Below are 27877 nucleotides of genomic sequence, written 5' to 3'. Positions count from 1 at the left end.
CCCTTCAGCCGGCGGCCTCGGAGTCCTTTTGGCGGATTGAACGCCGGCCCCATGTCCTCGAGTCCCTTTAGCAGGTCATCCCTCGGCCGGCACAGAGTCCCTTCGGCTGGGGACAGAAACTTCTTAAAACGTTTTAATGACTCTTAGAAACTTTTGAAATAAATTGGGGAAATTTTATCAACTTTTAATCTTTTAAAATAACTTTGGAAGTCACCTTCCTAATGCCTGCCCCCCCCAACCTAGACTGGGCCATCTACCATCAATGGCGCTACCTGGTGCCGAGCTTGTGGCCAACACTTCGCCGTAGGCACTTAGGCTTATCGAGTCTCCAGTTGTCCCTTGTCACTGGACCAAGACCTTGTTCAGCTAAGCCCGTGTGGTTGCTGGTGTGCAGCGACCACCCTACATTAAAAGAACTCACGCACAGGCAGCTTCCACTCCGTCAGTATGAAGTTCGGGACCTGGAACATCAGGACCCTCATGGACAATCCCAACAGCAACAGGCCGGAACGCCGCACCGCTATAGTTGCCCGAGAACTCAGATGTTTTGACATTGACATCGCCGCCCTAAGCGAGACCCGGCGGGCAGGGGAAGGCCAGTTTAAGGAACATGGTGGATGTTACACCTTCTTCTGGAAAGGGAAACCAGAGGCAGAGCGCCGCCTTCATGGAGTCGGCTTTGCCGTCAAGAATGAGCTGGTCGACCGCCTCAAAGATTCCCCCTGTGGGGTCAACGGACGTCTCATGACTCTCCGTATCATCCTATCTCGGAACCAATGTGCCACAGTCATCAGTGAGTATGCCCCTACATTCGATGCAACGGATGAGGCTAAAGAGGGTTTTTATTCCGACCTCGAGACATCCTTGTCCCGTGTCCCCACGGGCAACAAATTGATCCACCCTGGGTGATTTTACTGCCAGGGTTGGCAAAGATACAGCCCTCTGGGAAGGCGTGATTGGCAGAGAGGAGGTAGGGAAAGTGAATTCCAGCGGTACCCTACTCCTGACAAACTGTCTAGAACATGAGCTCCTCATCACCAACACCCTGTTCTGCCAGAGAGACAAATACAATGCATCGTGGCAACACCCTCGCTCCAAACACTGGCACCTGCTGGATTATGTCATCGTCCGAGCCAGGGATCGCAAGGATGTGAGCATCACCCGAGCCATGACAGGAGCTGACGACTGCTGGATGGACCACTGCCTAATCCGATCCATCATCAACATTAACATTGCCCCAAAGCAGAGGGGACAGCAGAAGCAGTGGCGCAAAAAAAGTTAATGCCGGGGCACTTAGAGACCCAGCTAAGAGAGTCCTATACAGCCAGCGCCTCACAGCCAATCTGGTGTGCCTTGATGACCCTGAGATGCTGAATCCCCATAGCGCTTGGTCTGCCCTCCAGGCCTCTATAACCAGTACCTGTGAAGAGACACTTGGTCACTCAACCAGAAAACATCAGGACTGGTTTGATGAAAATGATCAGGAGATCGAAGAATGAATAGATCGCAAGCGCAAAGCATTTCTGAGCCTCAAGCAACAACCCAACTCGGGAGCTGCAAAACAACATTACAGACGGCTCAAGGCTCAGGTCCAACTAAAAACCCGGGACCTAAAGAGCGGGTGGTGGATGGAGAAAGCACAGGAGATACATCAACTGGCCGACAACCACGCTATGCGAGGATTCTTCACTGCAGTCAAGGCCACCTACGGTCCAAACTCCCAAGGCCCCACCCCACTCCTGTCCAAGAACGGGGAAACACTCATCAAGGACACCGAGGCTGTCAGGGCCCGCTGGAAGAAGCACTTTGAAGATCTCCTCAATTGAGACTCTGCCTTTGACTCGAGTGTTCTCGACTCCATCCCGCAGCATGCGACCCACCACCAACTCAGTGAAACCCCAACGTTGCACGAGGTTGGCAAAGCCATAAAATAGCTTAAGAATAACAAGGCTACGGGTGCGGATGGAATCCCTGCTGAGGCGCTAAAATATGGCGGAGAGGTGCTGTTGGCGCAGATACATGACCTCATCTCTCTCATCTGGAGGGAGGAGAGCATGCCAGGAGATCTCAGAGATGCAGTGATTGTGACCATTTTTAAAAGGGGGACAAGTCTATCTGCGGCAACTACAGGGGATTCTCCCTGCTTTCAGCCACTCGGAAAGTTGTCGCTAGAGTTCTCCTCAATCGTCTTCTCCGGTTGGCCAAGGAGCTCCTCTCAGAATCACAATGAGGATTTTGTTCCCTACGGGGCACAACAGACATGATCTTTGCAGCGCGCCAGTTGCAGGAAAAATGCAGGGTACAGCGCCAGCCCTTAAACATGGCCTTTTTCGATCTTATAAAAGCCTTTGACACTGTCAATCGTGAGGGTCTATGGAGCGTTCTCCTCCGTTTCGGGTGCCCCCAAAAGTTCATCAACATTCTTCGCCTGCTTCACGATGACATGCAGGCCGTGATCCTTACCACCGGATCCATTACAGACCCAATCCATGTCCGGACCGGGGTTAAACAGGGCTGCGTCATCGCTCCAACCCTCTTCTCAATCTTCCTCGCCGCCATGCTCCACCTCACAATCAACAAGCTCCCCGCTGGAGTGGAACTAAACTACAGAACCAGTGGGAAGCTGTTTAACCTACGCCGCCTCCAGGTCAGGTCCAAGATCACCCCAACCTCTGTCGTTGAGCTGCAGTATGCGGATGATGCCTGCGTCTGTGCACATTCAGAGGCTGAACTCCAGGATATAGTCAATGTATTCACTGAGGCATATGAAAGCATTGGCCTTATGTTTAACATCCGTAAGACAAAGGTCCTCCACCAGCCTGTCACTGCCGCACAGCACTGCCCTCCAATCATCACAATCCACGGTGCAGCCCTGGACAACGTGGACCATTTCCCATATCTCGGGAGCCTCTTATCAACAAAGGCAGACATTGATGCGGAGATTCAACATCGCCTCCAGTGCGCCAGTGCAGCCTTCGGCCGCCTGCGGAAAAGAGTGTTTGAAGATCAGGCCCTCAAATCTACCACCAAACTCATGGTCTATAGGGCTGTAGTAATACCCGCCCTCCTGTATGGGTCTGAGGCATGGACAATGTACAGAAGGCACCTCAAGTCGCTGGAGATATATCACCAACGATGTCTCTGCAAGATCCTGCAAATCCCCTGGGAGGACAGGCGCACCAACATCAGTGTCCTCGACCAGGCTAACATCCCCAGTATTGAAGCACTGACCACACTCGATCAGCTTCGCTGGGCAGTCCACATCGTTCACATGCCAGATACGAGATTCCCTAAGCAAATGCTTTATGCGGAGCTCCTTCATGGTAAACGAGCCAAAGGAGGACAGCGGAAACTTTATAAGGACACCCTCAAAGCCTCCCTGGTAAAGTGTGACATCACCACTGACACCTGGGAGACCCTGGCCGCAGACCGCCCGAGGTGGAGAAAGTCCATCCGGGAGGGCGTTGAGCTCTTTGAGTTTCAACGCAAGGAGCATGAAGAGGCCAGGCGCAGGCAGCGGAAGGAGCGTGCGGCAAACCAGCCCCACCGACCCCTTCCCCTGATGAATGTCTGTCCCACAGGGTCTGTGGTTCTCGTATCGGACTGTTCAGCCATCAAAGATCTCACTTTGGGAGTGTAAGCCAGTCCTCCTTGATTCCGAGGAACTGCCTATGATGCTCCCTGAACAAATATCTTTGGGAGTGTTGGACACAGTGTTCCTCATACAGCCACTGAAACACCTCTGAAACTCGCATGAATGTAGCACCTCGCATACCATAGAACCATAGAAACTTACAGCACAGTTAAGGCCATTCGGCCCATCATGTCCGCGCTGGCCGACAAAGAGTTATCCCACTTTTCAGCTCTTGGTCCGTAGCCCTGTAGGTTACGGCACTTCAAGTGCACATCCAAGTACTTTTTAAATGCAATGAGGGTTTCTGCCTCTACCACCCTTTCAGGCAGTGAATTCCAGACCCCCACCACCCTCTGGGTGAAAAAAATTCTCCTCAAATCCCCTCTAACCCTCCTATCAATTACTTTAAATCTATGCCCCCTGGTTGTTGACCCCTCTGCTGAGGGAAATATGTCCTTCCTATCCACTCTATCTAGGCCCCTCATAATTTTATACACCTCAATTAAATCTCCCCTCAGCCTCCTCTGTTCCAAGGAAAACAACCCCAGCCTAGCCAGTCTTTTCTCATTGTTAAAATTCTCCAGTCCCGGCAATATCCTCGTAAATCCTCTGCACCCTCTCCAGTGCAATCACATCTTTCCTGTAATGTGTTGACCAGAACTGCACACAGTACTCTAGCAGTGGGCTAACTGGTGTTTTATACAGTTCAAGCATAACCTCCCCGCTCTTGTATTCTATGCCTCGACTAATAAAGGCAGGTATCCCGTATGCCTTCTTAACCACCTTGTCTATCCTGCTACCTTCAGGGATCTGTGGACCTGCACTCCAAGGTCCCACTGTTCCTCTACACTTCTCAGTGTCCTACCATTTATTGTGTACTCCCTTGCCTTGGTAGCCCTCCCCAAGTGCAGACATAACCCCTACTTCCACTTCAACAACATTGCTGTCTCCGCCCTTGCCCCAACTCATCTGCTGCTGAAACCCTCATCCGTGCCTCTTTTACCTCTAGACTCGACTATTCCAATGCTTGCTTAGGGGGCCTCCCAACTCCATAATCTTGAGTTCATCCAAAAACACTCCTGGCCGGCCTCCCACATTCTCCCCTACATAAACCAGAGGTGATCCGAAAACTGGGCTGCCCGTGTCCTAACGCGCACCAAGTCCTGCTCACCCATCACCCCCTGTGCTCGCTGATCTACATTGGCTCCCGGTCCGGCAACGCCTCGATTTTAACATTATCCCCCTTGCTTTCAAATCCCTCCGTAGCCTCAACTGTAGATGGTACACACCTGCCTGCCTCTTTGTTGTTGTTTCCTGCCCGTCCTCCTGGCGCAAACACCTCCCTAAACAGCAGAGTCCAAGGGGAATGCTACATTGTCTTAAATTTATGAGCGTTCTAATTGTGGGATATTTTAATTATTAAAAAATAGGGGAAAGGGAATTTGGTTGTGGAGCAAAAGATATGTTTTTTTTTTGCCAGATTCTATCTGTGGCCTAAGCACTGCCTTGTAGAAATTTATCAGAAGCTCTTTCCAGTCGTGCTCTGTGACTCTATTAATAAAATTCAAAGTGCTGTTGGTCTTTCTCGGGCTTTAGCTGCACTCACACTCTCGGGGAGTTCTGCATTTGATCCCCAGCCGTCCTCTATTCAGCCACACAGCTTTCAGCATCTTTCGTGCTCCCTATATTTACACAGGATGAGAAGTTTCAGTCATGACGAGAAGCCAGCCCACACTGCGATATGTGTGCACACTAGGTCCGTGCAGCAGAGCAGGTCTCCAGTCGTCTTGGTTACCCTTGCCACTGGATAAAGGCCGAGCTCTGTCAAGTCCGTGTGGTGTGCAACGGTCACCACACGTTAAAAAAAATCCACGCACAGGCATCTTCCACCCCCTCAACTGGAGTTCAGGACTGGAACATCGGGTCCTTCATTGCAACATCTGTGAACTCATGTGGAAGCAAGTCATCCTCGTTCGAGGGACTGCCCATGATGATGATGATAACAGGACTGAGTGCCCCAGCACTGACTGTGGGTAAAGAACAGATTATGACACTGACACAGTCAGGAATATGTCAGGAATTCTCTGCCCCATTCCCACTCTGACCTCAGCCTCCTACACTATTCCAATGACGATTAATTGAAGCTCGAGGAACAGCACCTCTGTTAGCGCCCCGGAGTTGCGGTAAAGGGTGTTTCTCGGCGTTACGGTGGGTGTCTAGCTTTTACCGCCTGGCCGGCAAATTCGGCTCATGGTTTGCCGCGGCACAAAAATTTACCGCCCCGTCCTCTAGTTTCACTGAGATGTGACGTCAATCATTGTGCAACGCTGAGCTAGCGCCCTGGATGAAATATTAGGCCCCAACACCTCATTTAACGCCTGCCCCAGGAAACGTCTGAAAAACCAAGTTCCCAGGGTGCAGCAGGCGGTATTGGCAGCGTATTTAAATGGAGGGAGGAGGATCATACATCGCAGGTCGCACTGACTGCAACGGTTGCGCACAGCACGGTGCGTGAAGCTCCGACTTGAAATCGTCAGTTTAATCTGCCATTACAGTGTCCTTACAAGGTCAGTGTGTAAGGCCTGATTTTGCGCCCCCGATCATAGAGCCTCATTTTTTGGCGAATTTTGCAGACGAGGGCACAAACTTTTTCCAGGCGGTATCAGGATCGCCCTGCTGCCATTACCGTTCCGAACACTCAAAAGCCGATAATCCAACCCCGCATCTTTAGATCAGGCACGTTACAGCCTTCCAGACTCGAGTTCAACAAATACAGATCAAACCTCGAGCCCCATTTTCTCGGACACTGCTCCTGCTCCTGTTATTAACACCTCCTCTAGACCCATCTCCTGTTTCTTTACTCGTCCCATTACCATTCCCTGTTGTCTTACATCAGGCCAACATCCCCAGCATCGATGCACTGACCACATTCGATCAGCTCCGCTGGGCAGGCCACATTGTTCACATGCCCGACACGGGACTCCCAAAGCGAGCTCTCTACTCGGAACTCCTACACGGCAAGCGAGTCCCAGGTGGGCAGAGGAAACGTTACAAGGACACCCTCAAAGGCTCCTTGATAAAATGCAACATCCCCACTGACACCTGGGAGTCCCTGGCCAAAGACCGCCCCGAGTGGAGGAAGTGCATCCGGGAGTGCGCTGAGCACCTCGAGTCTCGTCGCCGAGAGCGTGCAGAAATCAAGTGCAGGCAGCGGAAGGAGCGTGCGGCAAACCAGTCCCACCCACCCTTTCCTTCAACCACTGTCTGTCCCACCTGTGACAGAGACTGTGATTCTTGTGTTGGACTGTTCAGCCACCTGAGAACTCACTTTTAGAGTGGAAACAAGTCTTCCTCAATTTCGAGGGACTGCCCATGATGATGATGATGCCTTGCACCATCATCTCTTTTGTCATTTAATCTCTCCTGTCTTCCACCCTATCACAGACCTTCCCCTTTCTTAAATGGCTGAGCCCTTATCCTAAGCTCACTTAACCTTCATTTCCCACATGTAAAAAGAACTCATATCTCAGCCATCACATCACAGCTCGTAACAGGTGATGACTCACTGGTCTGAGCTCCGCCCAGAGCATCGCCCGAGACCCGTCCAGTCCAGGAGCCCTGTCACTCACACTGACATCGAGTCTGATTCCCTCCTCCCAGGGGTGCACATATTGCTGCACCAGTGGATTGGATGCAGAGATTCACATGAATATGAAACCCTTTCCCAATAAACATGTTCGGCTTGGGGTCCCTGCCAATAACTTTCCATTCTCTGCTGATTTACCCCGCCACATCTTTACTCTTACATATTGCACTGTCTCTCACTGGGGTACAGTCCCACACACACTGACTCTCACTGGGGTACAGTCCCACACACATTGACTCTCACTGGGGTACAGTCCCACACACACTGACTCTCACTGGGGTACAGTCCCACACACACTGACTCTCACTGGGGTACAGTCCCACACACACTGACTCTCACTGGGGTACAGTCCCACACACACTGACTCTCACTGGGGTACGGTTCCCACACACACTGACTCTCACTGGGGTGCAGTCCCACACACACCGACTCTCACTGGGGTACGGGTCCCACACACATTGACTCTCACTGGGGTATAGGTCCCAGACACACTGACTCTCACTGGGGTACAGTCCCACACACACTGACTCTCACTGGGGTACAGTCCCACACACACTGACTCTCACTGGGGTACAGTCCCACACACACTGACTCTCACTGGGGTACAGTCCCACACACACTGACTCTCACTGGGGTACGGTTCCCACACACACTGACTCTCACTGGGGTGCAGTCCCACACACACCGACTCTCACTGGGGTACGGGTCCCACACACATTGACTCTCACTGGGGTATAGGTCCCAGACACACTGACTCTCACTGGGGTACGGGTCCCACACACACTGACTCTCACTGGGGTGCAGTCCCACACACACCGACTCTCACTGGGGTACGGGTCCCACACACACTGACTCTCACTGGAGTACGGATCACAACACACTGACTCTCACTGGGGTATGGGTTCCACAGGCACTGACTCTCACTGGGGTATGGGTTCCACAGGCACTGACTCTCATTGGGGTACAGTCCCACACACACTGACTCTCACTGGGGTACGGGTCCCACACACACCGTCTCTCACTAGGGTACGGGTCCCACACACACTGACTCTCACTGGGGTACGGGTCCCACACACACTGACTCTCACTAGGGTACGGGTCCCACACACACTGACTCTCACTGGAGTACGGATCACAACACACTGACTCTCAGTGGGGTATGGGTTCCACAGGCACTGACTCTCATTGGGGTACAGTCCCACACACACTGACTCTCACTGGGGTACGGGTCCCACACACACTGACTCTCACTAGGGTACGGGTCCCACACACACTGACTCTCACTGGGGTACGGGTCCCACAGACACCGTCTCTCACTAGGGTACGGGTCCCACACACACTGACTCTCACTGGGGTACGGGTCCCACACACACTGACTCTCACTGGGGTACGGGTCCCACACACACTGACTCTCACTAGGGTACGGGTCCCACACACACTGACTCTCACTGGAGTACGGATCACAACACACTGACTCTCACTGGGGTATGGTTCCATAGGCACTGACTCTCATTGGGGTACAGTCCCACACACACTGACTCTCACTGGGGTACGGGTCCCACACACTCTGACTCTCATTGGGGTACGGGTCCCACACACACTGACTCTCACTGGGGTACAGTCCCACACACACTGATTCTCACTGGGGTATAGGTCCCACACACACTGACTCTCACTGGGGTACAGTCCCACCCACACTGACTCTCACTGGGGTACGGGTTCCACACACACTGACTCTCACTTGGCAACGGGTCCCACACACACTGACTCTCACTGGGGTATGGGTTCCACACACACTGACTCTCACTGGGGTACAGTCCCACACACACTGACTCTCACTGGGGTACAGTCCCACACACACTGACTCTCACTGGGGTACAGTCCCACACACACTGACTCTCACTGGGGTATGGGTCCCACACACACTGACTCTCACTGGGGTACGGGTCCCACACACACTGACTCTCACTGGGGTACGGGTCCCACACACACTGACTCTCACTAGGGTACGAGTCCCACACACACTGACTCTCACTGGAGTACGGATCACAACACACTGACTCTCACTGGGGTATGGGTTCCATAGGCACTGACTCTCATTGGGGTACAGTCCCACACACACTGACTCTCACTGGGGTACGGGTCCCACACACTCTGACTCTCATTGGGGTACGGGTCCCACACACACTGACTCTCACTGGGGTACAGTCCCACACACACTGACTCTCACTGGGGTATAGGTCCCACACACACTGACTCTCACTGGGGTACAGTCCCACCCACACTGACTCTCACTGGGGTACGGGTTCCACACACACTGACTCTCACTTGGCAACGGGTCCCACACACACTGACTCTCACTGGGGTATGGGTCCCACACACACTGACTCTCACTGGGGTACAGTCCCACACACACTGACTCTCACTGGGGTACAGTCCCACACACACTGACTCTCACTGGGGTACAGTCCCACACACACTGACTCTCACTGGGGTATGGGTCCCACACACACTGACTCCCCACTGGGGTACGGGTCCCACACACACTGACTCTCACTGGGGTACAGATTCCACAGGTGATGGTATCTCTCTAGTTGCTTTCCTATTGACCATCCTGTGCAACTGAGCGTTGGCTGGATATTCAGCTATGGAGTGCATCACAGCAGAACCCCAACCTATCCTCAGCCCCGTGCACATTCCAGGAGGGGTTACTGATAACGCTCAGGATCTCAGAGGGTCCTAACGCCCTCCTCCGCTGTGATGGGCTGGCGAGTCCCACATCCTGCCTGTGGCAGTGAATAGCGACTGGTTTGCAGGGGAAACGAATGTTGGGTGCGGAGTAAGAGGCTTGCGCTGACTCCACGAGGACAGCAGCCTTGGTGCACAATTTTAAAGCAAAATGCTAAACGCTCAATCAAAACCAGATGCGATTCGATCAAACCTTTCACCTTCGTAAAAAAGAACTGCGAGGGGTTGAAGAGCATCACATCCCGAGACTTAAAGCGGCTCCAGACCCCAGCATCAGGGGACGACGCAACTCTTCAGGAAGTGTGAACCCGCTCGGGGCCAATTTAAAAAAAAATAAGCCATTGGAGTTAAAAAAAAAAAGTTACGCCATGGAAAAACGGAATGTCTCAGTTTACCTTCTCCGTCGTATCTCCTGTGCGGTGTGGGAACTGCCCTGGAGAGCAGGCTGAAGCTGCAGACCCCCTGTGACGCCCTGCACACTCTGTGTGTCGGGACGGACCAGCCAGCCAGGCAGCAACAAGCGCCTGTGTGAGTGAGTGAGGAGGCGATGCTGGTCACAGCCCCGGGAGGTGGGCCCCTCTGACTATTGGCTCAGGCCTGTCTGACATCAGGCTGAGTGGGGGGGTGCACAAGCTGCCAATCCTCACCGAAGTCTTCGGCAGTTCTGAAGACTGCTGACTGCCTGCCCTCTGTCCTCAGCTGCTGCAGGCCAGCAGAACTTGCACAGCTGCAATTAGCCCAACTATTTCCAAACCTTACACCCCTCCTGGGGCAGGCTTGAAGATCCCCACCAACTCGCCACCTTAAAGGAAAACAGCTAACTGCTCAACTTTATTAAAAATAGACCAGCCGTTTGCTCAGCACGTTAACTCTTTCAACACCAACCCAGCACAAGGACATAAGAACAAGGAGCAGGAATTGGCCAATCGGCCCCTCGAGCCTGCTCCGCCATGGCTGATCTGATCTTGGCCTCAACTCCACGTCCCCGCCCGCTCTCCATAACCCTGGATGCGTTTATCATTCAAAAATCTATCTCCACCTTAAATCTATTCAATAGCCCAGCCTCCCAGCAAGGCCTTGGTGGCATCTTTGACAGAGAAAGCATCTCAACGTGCCACACGGGCAGTGAGGGGATTGCCAGTGAGCCACGGGTCGGGCAGGTCGACATAAACCTCGGTCAACAAGACCTAAGGTTTATTTTTAATGGAGAGGGACGAGGAGAGGTGGAGAGAGAATTGTAGGGAGTGCAGCAGAGCTGGGTCAATGGTAGTGCACAGTAAGACCAAATCGGAGAGACCAGAGGCTGGAGATGTGGGGCAGCGAGCAACAGACGAATATAAGACTGCAGGACAAGGTGTCAGTCATGGCTCGGTGGGTAGCAAAACCTCACTCCAGGAGACTTGTGCACAAAATCCAGGCTGACACTCCCAGTGCAGTGCTGAGGGAGCGCCGCACTGTCGGAGGTGCCGTCTTTCGGATGAGACGTTAAACCGAGGCCCCGTCTGCTCTCTCAGGTGGACGTAAAAGATCCCACGGCAGCATTTTGAATAAGAGCAGGGGGAGTTCCCGCATGGTCTCCTGGCCAATATTCATACCTCAACCCAACATCGCTAAAACAGGTGATCTGGTCGTTATCACGTTGCTGTTTGTGGGAGCTTGCTGTGCGCAGATTGGCTGCCGCGTTTCCCACATTACAACAGCGGCTGCACCTCCAAAAGTACTTCACTGGGTGTAAAGCGCCTTGAGACGTCCGGTGGACGTGAAAGGCGCTATAGAAATGCAAGTCTTTCTTCTCTCTGCAGAGCCGATCCTTCCCTCTCACTCTGCTCCTGGTCCCATTGAGACCGAGGCAGTGAGATCTTTCAGTCGCAGAAGTCTCACTCGTCGACCCGCCCCCCCCGCGCCCCCTCCCCCGGAAATGGCCCAGTTTGGGACAGGCAGAGACTCTGTCTCCCAAACATGTCCATTGGACGCTCCGGCGTAAGTCCGGGATCATCATGTCCCACTTTCTCTACAGCCTTCAGGACTCACCATCGAGTTCAACAATTTCAGATCATAACCTCTGTCCCTATTTTTCTGCGTGGCTGCTGTTGATGATTCTGCCATTTCCATTTACACCCCCTACAGGCCCATCTTTGGTCCATTTACTTGTCCCATTACCATCTCCTTTTGCCTCGCACCATCATCCCTTTTGTCTCTAATCTCTCCTGCCTTCCACCCTATCACAGACCTTCCCTTGTGTTCTTTCCTCCCCTCCCCCCTTTCCCTACCCCTTGCACTTACTTACAACCTGTCACATCTCTAACGTTTTCCAGTCCTGACGAAGGGTCACCGACCTGAAACGTTAACTCTGTTTCTCTCTCCACAGTGCCCAGCCCGCTGAGTACTTTAGCATTTTCTGTTTTTAGTCAAGGCTTCTGGTGGAATCCCACTTGCGTTATGTCTGTCGTAACAGAGGAGCAAATTCAGGACTAATGCTCATATTCCTTTATTATTATATTCCTGTTCACGATGTCCCCATTAACAATGCCTCTATGGTCTTACATTCCTCGATACAATATTCCTAAATTCTTATCTTCCTACTCACACAATCTTTCTACCTTCTCACATTCCTACCTACGATAGTCCTCGGTTCATTTCGACTTACGACGTTCCTGTGTGACAGCTGTGTAGTTAACCCTAACACTGATGCCTCGCTCTGCCTTGCTCTGCAGCAACAGAAAGATTGGCCTTTGAATGAAAATGCGTTGACACTGGAATTTCAGCATTCTCGGGGAGAGAGAGGGAGCAGTGTTTCAGGCTGTAGGTCCCCCTAATACTCTGGGCCCGCACTGCCAAGGCGAGTCTTGTTTAATTCCGCCCAGTCATTTTTGAAGAATTACTCGCTAGATGTCATAAATATTTAGCTGCATTTCATTTCCAGAGAATTCCTGAGAAACGATAGTTTATAACTTGCTCCATTTCTGGTTAGTTGGGTTTCTGCCTGATGAATGTTACCCTTTCCTGGTATGTTCAGTCACTGAGTGTGGTACCAGAAACAGCCCGGGGACATTTATTAAAGGCAGGTCACGTTTTAAGCAAGCTCCCTCTGCTCTTCGGAAGAGCTCAGTCACGAGGGAAGAAAAGCAGGGAAATTCGGACTCCCCTACCCACACCGATCAGAGTTTGCTCTCCTGGGGTGATCGTTCCCAATCTCTCATCGATTTGTGCTCAGTGTAATGCTGACTGGTTGTAAAACTAGCTGACCCCGACACTGCCATTGATTCCCTTAGCCGACACTTTCAGATGGAGCCTGAAGGGTTTCTGCTTTCTCCAGTACTGCTCACAGTAATGTCTGGGGGAGTTTCAAACCCGCTGCCAATCACCAAAACAAGGCAAATGCTCTCCTAATTTTACAACAAATTGGATTACGTTCAGCGAGGCCCAGAGTGCAGAGAGTAATAGGAACTGGAAGGTCCCACTGGTGGGCAAGTAGGAGGGGTGTGGGGAAACCGGTCCATTCACATGCAATCAGCTGTGGCTCGGTGGGTAACACTTCCACCTCTGGGTCGGTAGGCCGTGGAGTCCCACTCCAGAGACTCGAGCACAAAAATCCAGGCTGACATCCAGTACAATGATGAGGGAGCGCTGCACTGTCGGAGGTGCCGTCTTTCAGATGAGACATTAAACCGAGGCCCCGGTCTGCCCTCTCAAGTGGTCGTAAAAGATCCCGTGGTAATTTCGAAGAGGAGCAGGAGAGTTATCCCCGCTGTCCTGGGGCCAATATTCACCCGTCAACCAGCATCACTAAAACTGATTAGCTGGTCGTTATCACACTGCTGTCTATGGGATTTTGCTGTGTCCCATCAAACACTCCCAAGGCAGGTACAGCATGGGGTCAGATACAGAGTAAAGCTCCCTCTGCACTGTCCCATCAAACACTCCCAGGGCAGGTACAGCATGGGGTCAGATACAGAGTAAAGCTCCCTCTGCACTGTCCCATCAAACACTCCCAAGGCAGGTACAGCATGGGGTCAGATACAGAGTAAAGCTCCCTCTGCACTGTCCCATCAAACACTCCCAGGGCAGGTACAGCATGGGGTCAGATACAGAGTAAAGCTCCCTCTGCACTGTCCCATCAAACACTCCCAGGGCAGGTACAGCATGGGGTCAGATACAGAGTAAAGCTCCCTCTGCACTGTCCCATCAAACACTCCCAAGGCAGGTACAGCATGGGGTCAGATACAGAGTAAAGCTCCCTCTGCACTGTCCCATCAAACACTCCCAGGGCAGGTACAGCATGGGGTCAGATACAGAGTAAAGCTCCCTCTGCACTGTCCCATCAAACACTCCCAAGGCAGGTACAGCATGGGGTTAGATACAGAGTAAAGCTCCCTCTACACTGTCCAATCAAACACTGCCAGGTCAGGTACAGCGCAGGTTAGATACAGAGTAAAGTTCCCTCTACACTGTCCCATCAAACACTCCCAGGGCAGGTACAGCACGGGGTTAGATACAGAGTAAAGCTCCCTCTACACTGTCCCATCAAACACTCCCAGGGCAGGTACAGCACGGGGTTAGACACAGAGTAAAGCTCCCTCTACACTGTCCCATCAAACACTCCCAGGGCAGGTACAGCACGGGGTTAGATACAGAGTAAAGCTCCCTCTACACTGTCCCATCAGCTTAATTCTCCTCTGAGAATCACTGCACAGGAGTGATTCATGAGCTGTGAGCACATGCTCAAGCTAGCGCTCCTCTGTGTAAATTATACATTAATGGGAAATTATCTTTTTTGTCTGGTGTTGGAATCTCTCCTGAACTGAATGCGATGATCGTATCATCTCACTCCCTCACTCCATCACAGCAGGCGCGAGGGGTCAAATGGCCAACTCCTGCTCCGAACACTTGAATTCTTATCTCAGCTCACTCTGGCATCTTGTCAATGCTAATTCTCCACCACACAAATATATTCATTTCATTCTTCACCCAACTCATTTTTATTAGCAATTCCAATCACCTCACTGGCTCACTCCTTTGGAGTTTAGAAGAATGAGAGGTGATCTTATTGCAACATATAAGATTCTGAGGGGGCTTGACAGGGTAGATGCAGAGAGGATGTTTCCCCTCATGGGTGAATTTAGAACCAGGGGACATAGGTTCAGAATAAGGGGCCGCCCATTTAAAACGGAGATGAGGAGGAATTTCTTCTCTCAGAGGGTCGTGAATCTTTGGAATTCTCTGCCCCAAAGAGCTGTGGAGGCTGGGTCATTGAGTATATTTAAGGTGGAGATAGACAGATTTTGAACGATACGGGAGTCAAGGGTTATGGGGAGCGGGCGGGGAAGTGGAGCTGAGTCCATGATCAGATCAGCCATGATCTTATTGAATGGCGGAGCAGGCTCGAGGGGCCGAATGCCTTACTCCTGCTCCTAGTTCTCATGTTCCTCTCACCTCATTCTCTGTGGGACGTTGGCTGCAAGGACAGCTCATTGAGTGTTCCAGGGCCCGCACACCGACAGAGGGTAATTGGTGGGATTGGGACCCGAGGGTGTCTCGCTTTGGGGAAGAGGAGGGGAGAGGGGAGAGGGGAGAGGGGATATCCAGGTGGGTGAGGTCTCCACTTCTCCTGTGGGGTTCAGGGAACCTCCTGTTCCCCTTGGCACCATACCGGAATGGAAACACTCGCTCCCTCGGCCTCTTCTGGGGCAGATCCTTCTGGAGACAGACAGCTACTTCCCCACTCCGGCCTGAGATACAATTGCAGTCGGGTCTCGCTGACAAGGGCTCTCAACTTGCATAGATCACCTCGCCCGTCCCCCGCCTCTCCCGGCTTTGGGCAGTCTCAGGAGCATAGCTTAAAATTGTCGAGGGTGCGATTATGGCAGCTCCACAAAGGGTGAATAAATGGGGGAAATCCGGCGTCCATGCCTCGGGGCACGGTGCTTTATCACGGAGATCCACCAAACTTTTCAAACCCCTTCCATCCTCAGTATTTTCAAACTTCCCCCCTCAGACTCCCCCTCCCCCTCCTCCACCCCCTTCAGACACTGCCTCCTCCCCACCCCCCTTCAGACACTGCCCCCTCCCCACCCCCCTTCAGACACTGCCCCCACAGATTCCCCCCAAATCTCCTCCATTGTCAGACTTCCCCCTTCAGACACCCCCTCCCCCACCCCTTCAGACTCCCCCACCCCCACCCGCTCACCTTCAGACTTCCCCTCCCCCTCCCCCACCCCCTCAGACTCACCCTCTCAGACTCTCCCTCCCCCACCCCCACCACTTCAGACTCCACCGAACCCCCTGCCCCCTCAGATTCCCCGCCAGTCTCCCCCCTGTCAGACTCACCCTCCCCACCTTCAGACCCCACTTCATACCCCTCTCCTCTCAAACTCCTGCCTCCCCCCCTTTCATCAGACACCATCCCCTCAGACTCACCCCCCCATCATCAGAGACCGCCCCCTCAGATCTCCCCCACCCTCCCGTCAGACACCGCCCCCTCAGTCTCCCCTCCCTGTCCCGTCAGACACCGCCCCCTCAGTCTCCCCTCCCTCTCCCGTCAGACACCGCCCCCTCAGTCTCCCCCACTCTCCCGTCAGACACCGCCCCCTCAGATCTCACCCACCCTCCTGTCAGACACCGCCCCCTCAGTCTCCCCCACTCTCCCGTCAGACACCGCCCCCTCAGATCTCCCCCACCCTCCCGTCAGACACCGCCCCCTCAGTCTCCCCCACTCTCCCGTCAGACACCGCCCCCTCAGATCTCCCCCACCCTCCCGTCAGACACCGCCCCCTCAGACTCCCCTCCCTGTCCCGTCAGACACCGCCCCCTCAGATCTCCCCCACCCTCCTGTCAGACACCGCCCCCTCAGTCTCCCCCACTCTCCCGTCAGACACCGCCCCCTCAGTCTCCCCTCCCTGTCCCGTCAGACACCGCCCCCTCAGATCTCCCCTACCTCTCCCGTCAGACACCATCCCCTCAGTCTCCCCTCCCTCTCCCGTCAGACACCGCCCCCTCAGATCTCCCCCACCCTCCCGTCAGACACCACCCCCTCAGATCTCCCCCACCCTCCCGTCAGACACCGCCCCCTCAGTCTCCCCCACTCTCCCGTCAGACACCGCCCCCTCAGATCTCCCCCACCCTCCCGTCAGACACCATCCCCTCAGATCTCCCCCACCCTCCCGTCAGACACCGCCCCCTCAGTCTCCCCCACTCTCCCGTCAGACACCACCCCCTCAGATCTCCCCCACCCTCCCGTCAGACACCGCCCCCTCAGTCTCCCCCACTCTCCCGTCCCGTCAGACACCGCCCCCTCAGATCTCCCCCACCCTCCCGTCAGACACCATCCCCTCAGATCTCCCCCACCCTCCCGTCAGACACCGCCCCCTCAGTCTCCCCCACTCTCCCGTCAGACACCGCCCCCTCAGACTCCCCCACTCTCCCGTCAGACACCGCCCCCTCAGTCTCCCCTCCCTCTCCCGTCAGACATCGCCCCCTCAGTCTCCCCCACTCTCCCGTCAGACACCGCCCCGTCAGTCTCCCCTCCCTGTCCCGTCAGACACCGCCCCCTCAGACTCCCCCACTCTCCCGTCAGACACCGTCCCCTCAGATCTCCCCTACCTCTCCCGTCAGACACCGCCCCCTCAGTCTCCCCCACTCTCCCGTCAGACACCGCCCCCTCAGATCTCCCCTACCTCTCCCGTCAGACACCGCCCCCTCAGACTCCCCCCATTCAAATCCCACCCTTCAGTCTCCGCCCTTCAAACCCCACCCCTTCACCCTTTGGCCTTTCTGTCTTCAAGTCCCATCTCCTCAAAGCTCTACCTGTTCCAATCCATGTGCTTCCAATTCCTATCCTGTCAAACCTCCACCTTCCAAACCCTCGGCTCCTCCAACGTCTGCCCCTCCAGGCCCCCACCCCCTCAACCTCCACCCCATCACAATCCCTGGACTTCAAACCCTCTGGCTTCACGAAGAGCCTGTTCAAACCTTAGCCCCATCGAATCCTCGCCCCCCCGAGCCGCAGCCTCCTCAGTCTGTGCCGAGCGTAACTACTGCCCCAACAAAACACTCGTAGAATCTTCCGACACTGTGAACAGAACCTCTGTCGAAGACTCAGCTCCCTAAAGGAAGCAGTGTAATGAGGTCCCTACCTAGGAGATGAGATGGAATCCAGACTGCGCAGAGACCCTGAAGGTAGTCACACATCTTGCTGCTCTAGCGTCTCCCAATATCCCAGATTCCCAACACCAGGCCCAGCGTTACCGATGGAGCGGCTGCCTGTCCGTGTGTGACAATGAGAACATGATGTTCAGCCCGGGTGTCCAACACAATCCTCCGAGTCAGCAGTTCCAAGCCCGGCTCCACACTCTGTCGCCCTGTTTCAATAGTTTAACCCTCTCAGGCTGACAGCCGATTGTTCTCAACAATGAGGGAGTTTACCCAAAAAAACACACACACACACACACACACACACACACACACACTGCTCAGAGTTCAAACCGCTTGGGATCAGGAGAGAGCTCGGGATCAGGATCATGATCGGGATCAGAAGAGAGCTTGGGATTGGGATCGGGATCGGGATCAGTATTGGGATCAGGCCAGAGCTAGAATTGAATAGTGAAGTTTTGCTAAACCTGTATTGAACCTTGATTAGACCACACTTAGAGCATTGCGTACAGTTCTGGTCGCCATATTATAAAAAGCATATAGAGGCACTGGAGAGGGTGCAGAGAAGATTTACAAGGATGATACAAGAACTGCGAGGTTATACCCATCAGGAAAGGATGAACAGGCTGGGTCTCTTTTCTCTTGAAAAAAGAAGGCTGAGGGGTGACCTAATAAATGTCTTTAAAATGATGAAAGGTTTTGATCGAGTGGATACAGATAGAATGTTTCCACTTGTGGGGAAGAGCATAACTAGAGGCCATCAATATCAGATCGTCACCAAGAAATCCAATGGGGAATTCAGAAGAAACTTCTTTGCCCAGAGAGTGGTGAGAATGTGGATCTCGCTGCCACAGGGAGTGGTTGAAGCGAATAGTATCGATGCATTTAAGGGGAGGCTGGACAAGTATATGGGGGAGAAGGGAATAGAGGGTTATGCTGATAGATTTAGATGAGGACAGACGGGAGGAGGCTCGAGTGGAGCATAAACACCAGCATGGACTGGTTGGGCCGAATGGCCTGTTTCTGTGCTGTATATCCAATTTAATTCTAAACTTGGGATCAGTACACAACTCAATCCTCCCTGGAGTCAATCCCACTTTCCAAATGCTAGGATACATGGGCTGTGTGGTAGCGGGGCTCTGTGTGTCAGGAAATGTGATACACTCCTGTCGTCTATCGGGACATTTAATTTCAAGTGTCAATGTTGCAAATGGGCGCCGTGTTAATCGGTGCTTCAATCAGTACCGCATTCCGAACATTGGAGACTCAGGGTCACTCTTGGCCTGTTGCACAGTAAAATTGCACAGGACGATGAAATGCCTGGCGCTCCCTGGAACCTCTGGGTACAACCCTCATCGCATTGAAGAAATACTTGGACGTGCGCTTGAAGTGCCGTAACTTAGAGGGCTACCGACCAAGAGCTGGAAAGTGGGAGTAGGCTGGGTAACTCTTTTTCGGCCGGCGTGGACACGATGGGCTGAATGGCCTCCTTCTGTGCCGTTAATTTCTATGATTCTACGATCATTTTTAATTGGATGTGGGCGTCGGTAGCAAGGCCAGCATTTATTGACCCATAAAACGGAGTGGCTTGTTCAGTTATTTCAGCGGCAACCATGTTGGTGTGGGACTGGGGTCACATATAGGCCAGACCAGATAAGGGCAGCAGATTTCATTTCCTGAGGGACATTAGTGAAGCAGATGGGTTTTGATGACAATCTAATAGTTTCACTTTTACTGATACCAACTTTTTATTTCCAGATTTAAGCTGAATTCAAATTAGCAAATGGGATTTGAACTTGCGTTCTGTGGATTATCTGCCCAGCAACAAAACCACTACATCACTGTACCCAACACTGGAACAACAGAACCACTACATCACTGTACCCAACACTGGAACAGCAGAACCACTACATCACTGTACCCAACACTGGAACAACAGAACCACTACATCACTGTAGCCAACACTGGAACAACAGAACCACTACATCACTGTACCCAACGCCGGAACAACAGAACCACTACATCACTGTACCCAACACTGGAACAACAGAACCACTACATCACTGTACCCAACACTGGAACAACAGAACCACTGCTTCACTGTACCCAACACTGGAACAACAGAACCACTACATCACTGTACCCAACACTGGAACAACAGAACCACTACATTACTGTACCCAACACTGGAACAACAGAACCACTGCTTCACTGTACCCAACACTGGAACAACAGAACCACTACATCACTGTACCCAACACTGGAACATCAGAACCACTACATCACTGTACCCAGCGCCGGAACATCACTGTACCCAATGCCAAAGCAACAGTCAACGGCCCCACATCTTCCTGTGACAGCAAATTCCCACAGATAATGCTTGAGGAACCTCACAGGGGTACCTAAGGTAATGAACTAAAAAATGCAGCAGATCACATCAATCGACGTGTGACATTGGGACACGGACGCAGATTCAAACTAGTAACGGGCAAACTTCAAACTGGTGCTTCACACCGAGGGCAAATTTACACTACACTGTGGCTTCGATGTTAAAAAGAGAGAAAGAGAGAGAGAGAAAGAGAAAGCGAGTGAGAGAGAGAGGGAGAGAGAAAGAGAGAGAGAGAAAGAGAGAGAGAGAGAAAGAGAGAAAAAGAGAGAAAGCGAGGGAAGGAAGGAAGGAAGGAAAGAAAAGAAAGGAAGCCAATTTGCGCACAGCAAGCTCCCACAAACAGCAATGTGATAATGATCCAGATAATCTGTTTTTAGTGATGTTGATTGAGGGATAAATATTGGCCAGGACACCGGGGATAACTCCTCTGCTCTTCTTCAAAATAGTCCCATGGGATCTTTTACATCCACCTGAGAGAACAGACGGGGCCTCGGTTTAACACCTCATCTGAAAGACGGCACCTCCAACAGTGCAGCACTCCCTCAGCTCTGCACTGGAGTATCAGCCCAGATTTATATGCTCAAGTCCCTGGAGTGGGACTCGAACCCACAACCGTCTGACTCAGAGGCAAGAGTGCTGCCCACTGAGCCACAGCTGACACGAAGGGTGCATATACGCTACAAGTCCTACTTCACACTAAGGATGCAGTTACACTACGAGCATGGCTTCACGCTGACACTAGTCACAGTGTGAATGCAGCCGCACACAGTCTGGCCCCGACCCTGACCCCGAATGAAATGGGACTGGGATTCCCAGAGAACGGAGTCTCGCTCCACTTCAGTTGGGAACCCGTTCTGGCCTTCACACCTAACTTACCCAGAGTTAGCGTCACTGTGCAGTGGCTATCAATTGCATCAACATTGACTATATGGAGTGTCAGCACACTGTGAGAATGGGGAGATGCTGTGATGGGGACAGGGGGCTTCTCTGGTTATATGCCCCAAAAGTGCGCAGGCACTCTCACCCTTGCACCCCATGGCTCTCCGCCCCCTGCCCAGTGGATTTTCTTCATGTGGGTGCCTGGACAATTAGTGTTAGAAGTCTATGCGACCAGGGATAGCATCACAGCTGAGCCTGACCTGCCCACATTATACAGAAGTTGTGCTGTAGGATCCAGTCCCCCCTCCCCCCCCGACTCACTGCTCCCGGGGCAGGATCCCACCTTCCCCACTCACTGCTCCCGGGGCAGGATCCCACCTTCCCCACTCAATGCTCCCGGGGCAGGATTCCACCTTCCCCAGTCCCCCCTCACCCTGTGGCTGGCTGCTCGCACCCCCAAGGGACAGGATCCACACACCCCCCACGGCAAGATCCCCTCTGAATCCCCCCCATGCTCGGGGCTAGTGACACCCCTCGTTCCCCCCGGCCCCCTCCAATCAGCTGTTGTGAGACAGATCGCAGTGCCACTCCATGCAGTGCCACTCCCGGACAGTGCCACTCCCGGACAGTGCCACGCCAGATAGTGCCGCGCTCCAGACAGTGCCCACTCCCGGACAGTGCCACGCTCCGGACAGTGCCACTCCCGGACAGTGCCACTCCAGGCAGTACCCAGCTCCAAGCAGTGCCCACTCCTGGGCAGTGCCACTCTGGACAGTGCCACTCCTGGACAGGGCCATGACGGACATTACCACTCCGTACAGTGCCCAACTCCAGACAGTGCCCACTCCCGGACAGTGCCCACTCCCAGACAGTGCCATGACGGACATTACCACTCCCGGACAGTGCCCAACTCCGGACAGTGCCCACTCCGGACAGTGCCTTGATGGACAGTACCATGACGGACAGTACCATGACGGACAGTGCCCAACTACGGACAATGCCACTCCGGACAGTGCCACTCCGGACAGTGCCGTCACCCACTGATGCGGGGAAGCTCTGGGGGGACGAGCCCAGTTGCCGTGCTCGGTATTGCTCCGGTTTGCCCGCAGTCATTCTTTAATTGTCTCCCCGTCTCGCTGTCCTGGGACCAATGTGCCTGCTGCCCCCAGAGATTCCATCTAGCCACATGACCCATTCCGTGCCCCCGACATTCCTGCCAGCTACCGCCCGCGCGCCTTCTATTGTTTCCAGAATGATTTCTAAGCCGAGGATTAGAGTCACTCGGCGATGTGTCACCAGATCGGTATCTTGTACATATCCGTGCTGCGTAACCCCAGGCAACCAGAGAAAGGGACAGAGACAGATGGGGCGATAAAGAGAGAGAGAGGAGTGAGAGAGATAGAGAGAGACAGAGTGACAGAGGTGGAGATAAACAGAGAGGGAGAGAAAGAGTGAGTGACAGAGGTGGAGATAAACAGAGAGGGAGAGAAAGAGTGAGTGACAGAGGGCGAGATAAACAGAGAGGGAGAGAAGGAGTGAGAGAGAGATGGAGAGATCAGAGCGACAGAGAGGGAAAGAAATAGAGAGAGAGAGAGAGAGAGAGTCAGTCAAAGAGACAGTCAGAGAAGGGGGGAGAGAGATGGAGGCAGAGAAAGTGTGGGAGAGAGAGGGAGAGAGAGAGAGAGAGAGAGAGAAAAAGAGGGCAGCAGAGAAAGAGAGCGAGAGATGGAGGCAGAGAAGCTGTGGGGCAGAGAGGGAGAGAGGGGGAGAGAGAGAGAGAGAAGCGAAGAAAGAATGAGAGAGGGAGAGAGGTGGAGAGAGAGAGCGAGAGAGACAGAGAAAGAGAAGGAGTGAGAGAGGCAGAGAGAGACAGACCGACAGAGATGAGGAGCAAGAGAGAGAGTCAGAGAATGAGTGGAAGAGAGATGGAGGGAGAGAGACAGTGACTGAAGGAGTGAGGGGAGAGAGAGCGAGCGAGACGGGGAACAGCTATATCCCAGCTCCATCAATGTCCCACCATGTTGATGGGAAATTGCAACACACACAATAGGTTAGACAAGTGCCACAACGAAAGGAGACTTGGCCCCAAGTGATGCCGGGCCACATGACCAGCATGAAGCGCTCAATAAATTCCAGCTCATTATCTGATCAGAGCTGGTTTACCCAGCGTTCGGGGCGAATGATGTCACCACAAACAACTCTCTGTGTTGTCACATTCCTTTCATTTATATTAAATGAGTGTCTTCAGTGACTTGGGGAGGCTGGGACCGTTCTCCTTCGAGAAGGTTAAGGGGTGATTTGACAGGTGTTCAAAATTAGAAAGGGTTTTGATAGAGTGAATAAGGAGACACTATGGCAGGAGTGTCGGTAACCAAAGGACACAGATTTAAGGTGATTAGCAAAAGAACCAGATGCGACATGAGGAGTCTATATATATTTTTTTACACACTGGGTTATTATGAGGTGGCGTGCACTGCCTGAAAAGAGAATTGGATAAATACTTGAAAAGGAAAAAAAATTGCGGGCTACAGGGAAAGAACAGGGCGAGTGGGACTAATGGGAGAGCTCTTTCAAAGAGCTGGCACAGGCATGATGGATTAAATGGCCTCCCTCTGTGAACTACATAAGAACATAAGAAATAGGAGCAGGAGTCGGCCATTTGGCCCCTCGAGCCTGCTCCGCCATTCAATAAGATCGTGGCTGATCTGATCTTGGCCTCAACTCCACTTCCCTGCCCGCTCCCCATAACCCTTGACTCCCCCATCGCTCAAAAATCTGTCTATCTCCACCTTAAATATATTTAATGACCCAGCCTCCACAGCTCTCTGCCGTAGAGAATTCCAAAGAATCACGCCCCTCTGAGAGAAGAATTTCCGTTTTAAATAGGCAGCCCCTTATTGTGAGACCATGCCCCCTAGTTCTAGATTCCCCCACGAGGGGAAACATCCTCTCTGCGTCTACCCTGTCCAGCCCCCTCAGAACCTTATACATTTCAATAAGATCACCTCTCATTCTTCTAAACTCCATTGAGTATAGGCCCAACCTTTCTTCACAAGACAACCCCCAACTCTGCCCCTTATCTCTGCACCGCACACTTCCCCAGAGAGACACACACTCCGGGTCTGCATCCTGGTCAGTGCTAAACTCAGCTGCAGCAGGAGCAGGGTACTTCCCAGAGCACTCTGGACTAGCGAGAGGTTAAAAAGCGGCCAGGGTCACTGCTCGTGGCCGGGGAACGCCGCTGGAAAGTACATGCCAGTGGCGATTCGACTAAGAACATGACCAGATGTACTGTGGGGCCTCCACTCAAATAGTCTGCTGATCATCACCATCAGGAGTCACAGCTGAAGAATGGTCACTGCAGGCACCTTTGGAGCTGTGCTTCAGGAGGACTGAAGAGTACAAAAATACAAGCTTCCTGTCATAAACGCCACGTGACAGTGAGTGTAAGGCAATCTCTTAAACTCAATTAAATGATTCCTCGTGATTCAGGCTCGAGCGTGTTGTCCCAATGCAAGTTTGTTTGGAATGAGCACTTCGAAGATCTCCTCAACCGAGACTCTGCCTTTGACTCGAGTGTTCTCGACTCCATCCCGCAGCATGCGATCCGCCACCACCTCAGTGAGACCCCAACACTGCACCAGGTAGAAAAGGCCATAAGGCAGCTAAAAAACAACAAGCCTTCGGGAGCGGATGGAATCCCTGCTGAGGCACTGAAGTATGGCGGAGAGGTACTGCTGGCACGGATACATGACCTCATCTCTGTCATCTGGAGGGAGCAGAGCATGGTGGGAGATCTCAGAGATGCAGTGATCGTGACCATCTTTAAAAAAGGGGACAAGTCCGACTGCGGCAACTACAGAGGTATCTCCCTGCTATCAGCCACTGGGAAAGTCGTCGCTGGAGTCCTCCTCAACCGTCTTCTCCCCATGGCCGAGGAGCTCCTCCCGGACTCGCAGTGCGGATATCGTCCCCTCCGGGGCACAACGAACATGATTGTTGCAGCGCGACAGCTGCAGGAAAAATGCAGGGAGCAGCGCCAGCCCTTATACATGGCCTTCTTCGACCTTACAAAGGCCTTTGACACTGTCAGCCGCGAGGGTCTATGGAGCGTCCTCCTCCGTTTCGGATGCCCCCAAAAGTTCGTCACCATCCTCCACCTACTCCATGATGACATGCAGGCCGTGATCCTTACCAACGGATCCACTACAGACCCAATCCACATCCGGATCGGGATCAAACAGGGCTGCGTCATTGCCCCAACCCTCTTCTCAATCTTCCTCGCTGCCATGCTCTACCACACAGCCGACAAGCTTCCCGCTGGAGCGGAACTAAACTACAGAACCAGTGGGAAGCTGTTCAACCTTCGCCATCTCCAGGCCAGGTCCAAGACCACCCCAACCTCTGTCGTCGAGCTACAGTACGCGGAAGACGCCTGCGTCTGTGCACATACAGAGGCTGAACTCCAGGACATAATCGATGTATTTACTGAGGCGTATGAAAGCATGGGCCTTATGCTAAACATCATTAAGACAAAGGTCCTCCATTAACCTGTCCTTCCCGCACAGTGCTGCCCCCCAGTCATCAAAGATCCATGGCGCGGCCCTGGACAACGTGGACCACTTCCTATATCAACAAGAGCAGGCATTGACGACGAGATTCAACACCGCCTTCAGCCGCCTGAGGAAAAGAGTGCTTGAAGACCAGGCCCTCAAAACTGCCACCAAGCTCATGGTCTACAGGGCTGTAGTAACACCCACCCTCCTGTATGGCTCAGAAACATGGACCATGTACAGTAGACACCACCAACGATGTCTCCGCAAGATCCTACAAATCCCCTGGGAGGATAGATGCACCAACATCAGCGTCCTCGACCAGGCCAACATCCCCAGCATCGAAGCACTGACCACACTTGATCAGCTCCGCTGGGCAGGCCACCTAGTTTGCATGCCAGACACGAGACTCCCAAAGCAAGCGCTCTACTTGGAACTCCTTCACGGCAAACGAGCCAAAGGTGGGCAACAGAAACATTACAAGGACACCTTCAAAGCCTCCCTGATAAAGTACAACATCCCCACTGACACCTGGGAGACCCTGGCCAAAGACTAAGTGGAGGAAGCGCATCCGGGAGGGTGCTGAGCACCTGGAGTCTCATCGCCGAGAGCATGCAGAAACCAAGCGCAGGCAAACCTGTGCCACCCACCCCTTTCCCTCGACTATCTGTCCCACCTGTGACAGGGATTGTGGTTCTCGTATTGGACTGTTCAGCCACCTAAGAACTAATGTTAAGAGTGGAAGCAAGTCTTCCTCGATTCCAACGGACTGCCTATGATGTTACTTATACGCCAATTGTATAATAACCAATGCAGCGATACAATAGAGTCAAGACAGCCTGGCTTCCTGCAGAACCAAGGTGTTCAAGCTTGGCCTCCGTAGGTGTTAGACTGCCGACCGTCCTGGGAACTCCGCCCAAGGATGCTACCTGTTCTTTGTATCCCTCTTTTATCATCGGTCACGTTCAAAAACCTTCTAGCCATCCTTAAAGTGCCCTCCCCTTTAATGAGAGTCCTATCACATGGTGCCCAGAATTGAGTTTCCTACTCAACAAACCTCCAGACTGGACATGATAGCCATCTTGATGGTTTAACTGTTAATCAGTTTAATCTCACATCCTGCCTTTACACAGTGACTGCACTCCAAAAGTGCTTCATTGGCTCTAAAGCGCTTTGAGACGTCCAGTGGTCGTGAAAGGCGCTATAGAAATGCAAGTCTTTTTTTTATTTAACATTACAAAAGGAACGGATTGAGCTAGACAATCCCAGAGAGTTAATGTGATACTGCTTGGGTACTTCCCTTGTTCTGGCCAATTCCTTTGTTCTGGCCAATTCCTGATACTCGCACCTCACATGTGATGTAGCCATCCTGTCTGCTACTTGCTACTCCCCATTGTCCCAACTAATCGCCAATGTTAGCAAATCCAAATTGGACAATGGCCGAGAGACGTGATTGGGGGGACCTGACATAGAAGCAAGTTCTAACAGTGAACCCCAGGATGTCGTGTACCTCTGACTGCAGTACTGGCAGGGGCCAGGAGGAGGCCCTATTGTCGGACAGGCAATGTGCGTGGGAGGAGTTACTCAGAGTGCTGTATATTCTATCATTTTTAGTACCAGGGACCAGCTGCATTTCTGCGAGAACCTTCAGTGGAGAGTTTGGTCCCTATACAAAAAAGGATATTGAAAGCGAGAAATGCAAGACTTGCCTCACCTAAGTAGAGGGGCCAGAATTGCCCCTTTCAAGAAGGCCTCTGATGGCGGGAAAGCGGGGCACGGAATGGCCGCCGACTCGCTGCAGAGGGACCATTTTTGAAATTGCCTTTGCTAAGGTTTGGGGCGGTGTCCGGGACCGTGCCGCTCGTTTTCCCGCCGCGGCG

The 27877-nt window shown here is 52.9% G+C and overlaps 1 protein-coding gene across 1 annotated transcript in view; it reads right to left on the bottom strand.

Moving 5' to 3' along the window:
• The window catches only part of LOC139239048 (neuroblast differentiation-associated protein AHNAK-like), a 139486-nt gene that overhangs the window by 106691 nt on the left and 4918 nt on the right, over window positions 1-27877 (bottom strand). The window contains exons 2-3 of the mRNA XM_070867553.1: window positions 27582-27663; window positions 10424-10552 (exon numbers count right to left, since the gene is read on the bottom strand). Coding sequence (XP_070723654.1) covers window positions 10424-10552; window positions 27582-27663 — 211 coding nt within the window. The remainder of the gene's footprint in view (window positions 1-10423; window positions 10553-27581; window positions 27664-27877) is intronic.

Source organism: Pristiophorus japonicus, chromosome 26, assembly GCF_044704955.1.
Source record: "Pristiophorus japonicus isolate sPriJap1 chromosome 26, sPriJap1.hap1, whole genome shotgun sequence".
Classification (NCBI taxonomy): Eukaryota; Metazoa; Chordata; class Chondrichthyes; family Pristiophoridae; genus Pristiophorus; species Pristiophorus japonicus.
This window is presented reverse-complemented; position numbering and strand designations above follow the sequence as displayed.